The sequence below is a fragment of the Physella acuta genome, unplaced genomic scaffold (assembly GCF_028476545.2).
Source record: "Physella acuta isolate Inbredline_101_S28 unplaced genomic scaffold, ASM2847654v3 ptg000048l, whole genome shotgun sequence".
Classification (NCBI taxonomy): Eukaryota; Metazoa; Mollusca; class Gastropoda; family Physidae; genus Physella; species Physella acuta.
In genome coordinates, this window is record NW_026731568.1 from 103,312 (window position 1) to 113,869 (window position 10,558).

Consider the following 10,558-nt stretch of genomic DNA (forward strand, 5'->3'; position numbering starts at 1 on the left):
GTTTTTTACTTCCTTAAAAAAAAACATTACATAGGAGAACAAATTATTTTTATTAGTTTGTTTTGGTGTTGGAAAAAAATAATTATATGGGCTACTTAGCATAGATTGATAAAGTGCAATGTGGGAGGTAAAACACGGCTATTTTAAATACTGCGTTTTATTTACCTTATACACTGGATGTAGCCTGCTGTTTACTAAATATTATTTGTAATCAATATCAGTTTAGAAGCCTTCTATATTTTGGTTTGCGGACAAGCTGGGGGTATTATAGTCCTTCAATTGCAAATGTCAAAACCGATCAATATTTACTTTAATACGTAATGTAAAAGCTTAACACTTTTTGTTTTTACAAAACTATACTGTTTAAAATCAAGATCAAATATATTGTCATCATAAATGCTAAAATAAAACAACGAAACGATAGTTTTTTTTAATCAGAGTCGGTATAAAATCAAGCTTTTCACTCCACTAGAAAAATTAAATCTAAAGGTAGAAAATTCAGTATAATAGCCAACTTGTAACTACATTATTGGTCTTGCAGTTCAAATCATTCATTTTTTAATTAGCTAATGTTTTTTTGTGTTTTTTAAAGGATCACTTTTTTAACATAATGATAAGGTATGGTTTAGGTCACTGTACTGATCACACACATCTTTACTGGGAATTGCAAAAACAACATTTAAAGAGTTTTACCTGTTTCAAAAGCTATAATTGTGGTGGCATGGTACTTTGGTACCTCATTACGCGTTTTGCCAAATGTAACAGATCAGTTCGCGTGGGATAGGGGGGGGGGGGGAGGAGGCGGTTTAGCTTCATTCAACACTGTCCGGTCACTTTAGGTCAATTATCCTACCCAGTGTATAGCCTACTTAGTTGTGACTTTAATGTCTTTCTACATAATTACAGCCTGTCCCGTTTTGGGGTATGAGGGGGGGGGGAAATAACCAAATCAGAGTGAACATAGCGTCAGTTTTTATCTGACTGTTCTAAACATACATATACAATTATACATATAAACAGATTCAGAAATAGATTTAAATAAGTAACAGTGGTGTTATGACAATAACATTTTTTTTAGAGAGGAGTCCCCGGGGGGGGGGGGGGGGAGGTATAAATTTTCTTTAATTTTGTTTAATGTACATGCCGTCAATTGACACTGTAAGTTTGAAAAATGAAATTCGTTTTATAAAACCTTCAACATTAATTTTTTAATCATTAATTTAGATGATGAGCACTTTAGATATATTACACAATGGCGATCTACTCGATTATTTTTACTATATTCCTGTTTTAGCACGGGTCCCTCCGTCCGCCACATACATAATTGAACTTAATATATATATATATATATATATATATATATATATATATATATATATATATATATATATGCATTTGTAAGATTCTATTCTGATGGTCTTATAAATTATTGATAAAACTTGTTCTCACCTACGAACTTTCGATTAGAATCATTATAAGGAAATAAATATTACATGAAAACACTAATGTAGCATTATCTATAATAAAATTGCACCAAACTTTGCAAAAAAGAAGACAAGCGGTTTTTAAAATGAGAGATAATAATTAATTTAAACGGACCGTGTTCTCATTTCGCTAGATGTCACAGTTTTCCACTTGGTAATAGGATACCAAACTAACCTAACATATTCTGCAGTGGTACCAAACAACCCATTTAAATTAGCATCTAAACAATTCTTAAACCACCAGCCTGACTTATACCAAACAGCACAGCTTGAATTCCAACGATCAAATGTTGAGAGCCCCTGATTTCTGTGGATACTAAGTCCGTTGCCCGCGGTATCATAATTGGAATTGTATCGTAGTGTGTAGTTGTTCGTCTCGTCCGACAGCTGAAATCCAGAATAAACTTGCTATTAAATAAACTAAAATAGTTAACTAAAACCTACTAACACGAGCTATATTCTTGATTTACTAACACCAGCTATTATTGTCATGAACTTTTATAAGCGACTTAGAACATAGAGCAACTAAATTATCAACCCACAACATATAGCAACTAAAATAACATACAATATGTAGCAATTAAAAAACATACAACATAAATCAACTAAAATAACATACAACATAAAGTAACTAAAATAACACACAACATAAATCAACTAAACAACATTATACATAAAGCATCTAAAATAAAATAAAACATGAAGCAAATAAAATAACATACAACAAAAAGCACCTAAAAACAAAACCTGCAACATAGAGTACCGAAAATAACAGCTTACATCATAAAGCAACTAATGTAAAAACCCACCCTTGGATGCTGTGAAGGCACACGAGCTCAAGTTCCCATTGGTCAACAGGGTGACGTTCTCTCTGGTGTTACAGAACTGACCGGTCGAATACAGCTGGTTCATCGTCTGGTTGCCTGAGGAGTTCTTCGGTACCAGCCACGAACTTTATAGAAAAAAAAAGCGTAAATTAAAATAACACTTTTGAATAAAAACATGTTTGCAATAAAATAATCAACTCCTAAAAATTTTTTGGAAGGAGGAAATAAAACCAAACAAACTATACATATTTCAGCACATATATAATAGTTATAATTTTTTTAATTTCACGAAGAATGCGGGGAGCTTTAACGTTTATTCCAGAATCGTGTAACAAAAGATAATTATACCCAGTCCACAAATGCCAGACTGACTTTCGTACATAAAGCTGTAGCAGACTTTTTGTGTGTTGATGTAGTTTATACTACACTGGAGGGCGCTGTTGGTCGTGGACACCTCACCTATGTGCAACATCATTGTCTGGTTCCTGTCTTGTTTACTCAAGCTCATCTCTCGAACCTCAGCCACACCTGTAGACAGGTAGGAGCAACAATAGCAGCTTTTTTTTTTTAAATTAAAAAGCATAATTTTTAGGGGGGGGAGGACAATTTTTTGACTAACCAGTCATAGCTAGATGACCCTTATACTAGATAAAATGATATAAAAATAAGGCCTGCCGGACAAGGTAAGGAGCAGAGAGCTGGACTGCTAACCCGTAAGTCGCGAGTTCAAATCCGGGTTCAAGTCAGTAGACCGTCCTTAAGTCAACCCAGCTCTGATAGGTACCTAACTCTCGTTAGTGTAATTAAAGTCGGCTTCACTTGCCCCGTAGACCGTCAGGATTGAAAGGGAACTTTACTTTTACTTACTTACTGCCGGACGATAAATGCATACTTTGTATTACTTAAGAGGCTAAGCTAACTCTAAAGAGTGTCGATGAAGGAGTCCCACTGGCGTATTATTATTATCTTATGACGTTTCGCGGGTAGGCGTAGAGGAAAGCGTAATGACGGGAGCCTTTTTGTCGTGAGTCGTAATAACGGAGCTATTTTGTCGGGAGTCAAAATGGCTGGAGCCTATTTGTCGGGAGTCGTAATGACGTGAGCCTTTTTTTGAGAGCCTAAATGACGGCAGCCTATATTGTCACTGACCCTTCACCCAAGGTAATATAATTTAAAAAGACAATATAAACTTTTACCAGAGTCATTCACCCCCCGGATACATTTTCAGGTGCCCCCCATACCCTAGCCCAGTAGCGTCATTGGGGTATATCCGTTGGAGTTTTAACAATACCATTGTTTATCTGCAGCTTTTTAAACTGTGCCATGCATAAATTTCTTCCATAGGTCATTGGATCATGTCACATATCAATACCATGTCAGCACTTGATATATATTTTGTAATTATAATAGTAAACATTTTTTAAAAAATCTTGTGTTGGCTGGGAACTTCATGTTTTGAATAATCTTTAGTGAACTAGCCATAGGTTGAACTAGCTGTATGTTGAACTAGCCGTATGTTGAACTAGCTGTATGTTGAGTGGCGCTCTAATGCTGGCAACTGTATCTCAAAATTTATTAGAAACCATGAAAATCAAATTCTCGAAATAAAAATTTTAAAAGGTTTTATAATTAATGGAAATAGTTTAAGATATTTCATCCCAAAATTTGAACCCACGAATTTTGCAATCACTATAACATATTCAGAGATTGAGAACCGTTGTTCTAGATTTCGCTCAGGAATGCTTTTCCTCCGTGTACTTGCTGCAACTGAACAGAAATTGAATTATAGAAATGGAACTCGGGTGGTCAAACATTTGCTTAACGAAAAGATCTTTGTTTTGAAACTGGTGAGAGTTTTCAAATGTTAACAACACTAAAATGTGAACAAATTTAAGAAAACATTAAAGAAAAAAAAGTCACCAGGAAATTATTAAACTTTTATTGAATTGATTTATTTGCAGTATTGAAATTTGTTATAAAGTGATTTTTTAAGAACATTAAATTGTATGTTGTGTAGTCATACATTTTATGACTCCAATTATTGAGACAGGATTTCGTCATTGCAGACGATAGAATCATTAACAAGGGTTCGATAACTGCGCATATGAAACTGATGGTGTTCGGTACCTCCAAAAACGTTAAAAATTTCTGAACTAGATAGAATAAAAATGTAAAATAGATAAGATATGAGTGTTCAACGCCATATTTTTGAAAAGGTAGACCATAGCTGTTCCATTGACTCTAACCTTAACCGTGAAAAAAGATAGACCCAAGGCATTACTACACACCCTATACAGTGCATGGTCTACTTTATTAATTTCACGAAACATTAAATATGTTTCAGGCAACTGTTATTAACTTTCCATTTTTAGTTGAATGGATATTGTATCACAATCAGCCTTGGGTTAGTTCCAAGTCTAGCCACCAAGTCTATTTTCTGTTCATTACCAAGTCCCTTTTCGCGCAACCAATCACAGATACCGTGCAGAAAAAAATATGCTATACAAGAGATAAATCAGGAGCGGATCATAAAATTAAACAGTAATAATAGTTTCTACAAAAGACAACATACAAACAACTTCAGACTTACCCCTTCAGAAATTGTAGTAAGTCATCACACTTTGTTTTTAAGAAGGGGAGTGTGAGAGTGCATAAATATTAACTCTAACTACTAACTAGGACCCCGGATAGTTGAGACTTGTTAGCATGGAATAACATCGAGGGAAAAATACCAAAATAAAACAACTTCTCTCTTGCACGTTGCTTTTGGTTGGACATCGGCTATGGAAACAAATTCAGAAAGAAAAGCAGACTGAAGTCGGAATAAACGGGCGCATACCACTTTTAATTTATTGTGTTGGGCATAATAAATACCCTCTAGTAGTGCAATTAAGAACGAAAAAAAAATTAAGCCTTCAAGAAATAGAAAAGAAAAAAATCAGCTCAAACTATTTGTATCAAACAAGAAGGTATATGATAATACTTTGATTCCTTTAAAATCCCGGTACCCAGCAACTCAAATTAAGATAGAAAAGTATATAACAGGATTGAATATAAAATCAAGGCAAGATCGTAAAAGATCCTCTATAGATAGATAGAACAACACCGGAAAACACAAAACATAACTACAGATGCTTCAATTCGTCATTAGAAACATATTACAAAGTATTGGACAAACCCTCAGAAACATATTACAAAATATTGGTCAAACCCAGAAAAAAAAGCATTACAAAATATTATACAACCGCAGAAGTCATTAAATTATCACGTGACAAACTCCAATCCACTGGGCACAAGAATGAAAGAACCTCACTAAAACCAAAACGCGGTGAGAAAAATAAATGTTATGGTGCTGACATTTCTGACGACGACCAATGAATATGAGAAGCGTTAGCATCCAAGTACAAATAAAGCAAGATAAACACTGCGCTGGATGATTGCGTTGCTCTCTGTGTTACAAACCTGTAATTCGTGTAATTATAATTTTAAAAAAATATTGAAAAACCTCCACATTCAAGATCAATTTCCGTCAGTTTATCAACCAGCATTTATAGAGTTAAACGGATCTTATTTTCATTTCGCTTGTCGTCGCACTTTGCCAGCTAGTAGTGGGAAACCACATTAACCCTTGAGCGTCCACGGTGCTGCCGAACTCGCCGTTCAGATTGGAGTGCTGGCAGTTCTCAAACCACCATCCAGCGTTATTGGCGCAGCCCGTGTTGGCCCAGTCAAAGGTTGAGAACCCCTGATCTTTGTGGATGTCGAGCCCATCGCCCGCATCCCCGTAGGTTGAAGTAAACTGTAGCTTGTAGTTCAGTGACTCGTCCGACAGCTGAAATCCTGAATAAACTTGGTAGTAGCTGCCCCCATTGTAGGTGATGTCGATCCTAAGTTCATGTACACTTTTGGAGCTGATGCAGTAAATGTTCTCATTGCCCAAGTAGAAGTTGCCATTGCCGTAATCCCCAAAGCCCTTCTTGTAATCCTGCCACCCACGCCTAAATGAGACGTCATCAGACACACGTCTCTGTATAACGGTCCAGCCTCCCCCACTTGTGGTTGTGTCACACATGACCACTAGCCCAGAGGTCAGTCGCACCACTTGTCGGGAATTCCCGCTCGGCACATCTCTGCAAGTTTTGTAAATTGGAATACTCTGCGGGTCAAAGGTTGGGTTGTTGCCGATGTTGATACTATTTCCTGAAACAATTATTTTGAGACAAATAATTTTAACTTTTAAAAACTACAATTCTATCTTATATAAATGACACGTAGCTTAATTCATTTAAATAGGATTCTTATATAACATGGACATATTTCTGTAAAGATGTTATCATATTGTGTTTCGAAATTCTCATAAAAGAAATGAGAAAGCTGATAAAGTGCATTATTGAAAGTATTGTTTCCATTCATTAAATCATATTCATAGAATAAAACTAAGAAAAAAAACTACTCTATTATTAAAGCTACCTGCGCAAGCTGTGACGTCACACGAGCTCAAGTTCCCATTGGCTAGGAGCGTGACGTTCTCCCTGGTGTTACATAGCTGACTGTCGGAGTGGAGGGGAGGTTGGGGCTGGGGGACCGATTGGTTCGTTGGGACCAGCCAGGAGCCTGAGTACAGGAAACCAAAATAATCAAAACTTAGTCTAATTGTTCAAACTGTACACACTCTCATTTGCATACTTGCATCCATCTTCACACATCTATACGATAAACATACTTCTCTCTCTCTCTCTCTCTCTCTCTCTCTATATATATATATATATATATATATATATATATATATATATATATACATACATCCATATATATATATATATATATATATATATATATATATATATATATATATAGATGGAATTGTGGAAATATATTCTTTACTTGACATTTCACAAACACATGACAAGACGTCATTACCTAGCTGGCATTTGCCTGACATCTTGTCATACATGAAGCTGTAGCAGACCTTCTGTGACCTGGTACAACGCATGCTACACTGGACTCGGCTGCTGACCGTGTACTCCTCACCTATAGACAACATCATTCTCTGTGTCTTGTCCTGTGCAGTAAAGTGTCTCTCTATAGCCTCACCTGCTAGACAAATGAGTTTGCTAGTATAGACCTGTTATCACGTGCAGAGACGTAGCTAGGGGATGGTTGGTGGGGCGGTCGCCTTGGGTGCCGACCATAGAGGGTCGCCAAACGGGGTAGAAAAAAAGTAATAAAAAGCTAATTCTTAACTGAATTACAAAATAATACACAACTTTAAAAAATCACGAAAAACGTTTGAATAACAAGCTTTTCATGTAATAATGCACTGAAAAGTAGAAAATAAATGATTTTCTTCAATGATAGAATAATATATTACAATTAAAATAACTATAAAGATAAGCGAAGGTCACTTTAATATCTATTGGATAACTTTGCTAATATTTAGGAAGAGACCCAAACTTTTCTTTATAGTTATTTATATCAAATAGTAGAGTATTATCATAAAACGTTTTTACAAGCTTTCATTTAACTTGCTTCCTCTGTCGTATGTCTGTCGTCAGTCTTGATCGAAACACCCAAGAGAAATTTTAGGCGCTTCTAACTGACAGATACGATTCAAAGTTGGCTCGTGGGTCAAGACATTAAGACAATGTAATGTGACATAAAATTTATCAATTATTTAAAGATTTGACCAAATTACTAGATTGTCTTATCCAACTATTCCGCGCTATTATACACGCGTTATCACGTTCATTAGGTGCGCAATGGTTTTTAGACATGCAACTATTTAAATTTATTAAAAAATATAAAGTATGCCTACTGAAAAAAGTCATAAAAACTCTTTAACAACAAGATTTTATGTAATAATGCTTTAAAAAGTAAAAAATAAATGATTTTCTTTAAATATTTATTAATACACTACCATTCAAATAACAAAAAAGAAAAGCGTGGGTCTCTTCCTAAATATTAGTAAAGGTATCTAATATATTGTAAAGTAATCCACTCTTTTCTTTATAGTTATTTAAATTGTACTGTATTATTGAATATTTAAAGAAAATCGTTTATTTTATCCTTTTTAGTGCTTTATGACATAAAAGCTTGTTATTTAAACATTTATAAATGAATTTTTTATAAACTCCGCTTTCACCCCCTAGCTTTCTCTATTTATATTTAGGGCTACTGGCTTAATAAAACAATATCCCCACGAATATCAACATATTTGTTCAGTTTATTTTAAATTCTGTTTCGTACATACCAAATTTAAAGTGAGTCTAATCTTTCAAAATAAAAATGCAAGTATGTAAATAAACCTCAGTATTGTTAACTCTAATTAAATGCTAGACCTGCCATAGTCTAATTACTTGTAACGTTGTTTATGTAATACTTACCAACAGTAACACAGGTTACAAGCAAAAGAATACCAAGACTAGACATGTCTGTCTGTAGCTTGTCAAGTGTTATGAAACATCGAAGTCACAGACTTCTTGGTCCGGAGTGAATCAAATATGTTGCATGCAACTTTTGGTTTCAACACCAACAGTGTTTCACGAGAATGCTCTTCTCTTTAAAAAAAAATTCTCGATAAAAATAAACATTTATTCATAATACATTAAGTGAAACATCGATTTTTCCACAAAACAATAATTTCCGTGCATATGAAATTTTAGCTATTGTGAGAATATAATTAACCGTATTGATTGACCATGCACAGAGATGTTCGACAGTGAAAACTTATAAATTAGTTACTGTGTTTTAGAAAGTTTCTTTTTGCTATTGTCGACAATATAATTAGAAAAGGGTTATAACATGCTCCTGTTCTTTCTTCATGCCTGAACGTTTTATTTCCTATTTTTTGTGCAGACCACTCTCTTGCAATATCTGTTTATACCAGTACTAGCAGCAAACCCGTGCTCCGACACGGCGAACCTTTTAAATGTACCAACTATGGAATAGAACAAAACTAAACACAAACACAAAACAAAACACAAACACAACGCAAAAACAAATAGCATAAACACAAAAGAAAACACAAACAAAAAGCAAACACAAACACAAAAAAGCACAAACACAAACATAATGCAAACACAAACGAAAAAACACAAACACAAACGCTACACATAAACTCAAAATAAAACACATCGGAAACACAAATACAAAAGAAGACACAAATACAAACATAATTAAAAAACAAACGCAAAAAAACACAAACAAAAACGCAAAACAGAAACACAAAATAAAACACAAACACAACGCAAAGAAAACACAAACCCATATCGCCTACAGAATAGCCCATCACTCAAAATCGAACCCTGCCTGGGCGACGGCGGATGCACCTAATTCAATTTAGTAAACGACTATAAAAACCCCAGCTTGTCCGCAAACCGAAAGTTTAAAAAAATAAATAAATATAGGGGACATTTAGGAGCGGCTTCTGAACTGTTATTGAGTAAAAATAATAATTAGTAAACATTACGCTTAGTGTAAAATAAAAAAAGGCAGTATTTAAAATATCCGTGTTTTACCTACCATATTGCACTTTATCAATCCATGCTTATTATATTATTCCAACAATAACTCCTTTATGGACGTCCGCAGATTTTGCATTCGCATTTTTTAATAGGATGGTAAGTAGGTCACCAACCAGTTCTACGGCTCAATAAAACCTGCATGAGCCATAGAACTGGTTGGTGACCTACTTACCAGCTCTATTAGCGTGAGTTGAATTTATTTTTAAATTACCCCCCCCCCTTGACATAACTATTAAATATTTTAATTCAATAGTTTCTTCGACCCTACTGTTATTATAATGTATCCACTATTTCTAGGAATCTAAGCTAAAGTATTATTTGACATTGATCTGTTTAATATCTTTTAGTAATGTGAGTGTATTCAATATTTTCTTTACGTTATGCGAAAAAGTAAAAACTGTAACAACTATAAAATAAATTTAAATCGTTATATGAACAAACCCTACTGTACTACTTATAATACGACAATGTGATGCAATCTAAAAGCACAGCATAGTGCGATTTTTCGTTTATGGTTCCAAAATCTATAGCGACGACTGACTGACACAATAGCAGCAGCGTTATATAATAGATAACTCATTAACTCATAAAGGTCAGTATTTTCGGATCGGTATAATTTTTTTTTGTAAAAGCATATTTAAAAAAAATTTAATCGAAAACAAAAGATGATTAAAATAAAATTGTAATGAGATATTGCTATAATTTACTAGATTTAATCAGACAT

At 34.3% G+C, this 10,558-nt stretch overlaps 1 protein-coding gene across 1 annotated transcript; it reads right to left on the reverse strand.

Annotated features, from left to right (window-relative positions):
- Positions 1–5,655: 5,655 nt before the first annotated feature.
- LOC131944563 (fibrinogen-like protein A) lies at positions 5,656–8,740 on the reverse strand. Its single transcript, XM_059305251.1, has 5 exons — positions 8,695–8,740; positions 7,232–7,405; positions 6,782–6,925; positions 5,938–6,511; positions 5,656–5,773 (listed from the first exon to the last, which is right to left on the reverse strand). Exons 1-5 carry the CDS (start codon positions 8,738–8,740, stop codon positions 5,656–5,658), a joined length of 1,056 nt encoding a protein of 351 aa, XP_059161234.1.
- Between the last annotated feature and the right edge of the window lie 1,818 nt (positions 8,741–10,558).

Excerpts from the sequence above, each read along its gene's own strand:
- LOC131944563 (XM_059305251.1), bottom strand. The coding sequence starts at position 8,740 with ATGTCTAGTCTTGGTATTCTTTTGCTTGTAACCTGTGTTACTGTTG. Across the intron at positions 7,406-8,694 it reads TGTAACCTGTGTTACTGTTG|GTGAGGCTATAGAGAGACAC; the intron begins GTAAGTATTACA and ends TTTGTCTAGCAG. Across the intron at positions 6,512-6,781 it reads TGACGTCACAGCTTGCGCAG|GAAATAGTATCAACATCGGC; the intron begins GTAGCTTTAATA and ends TAATTGTTTCAG.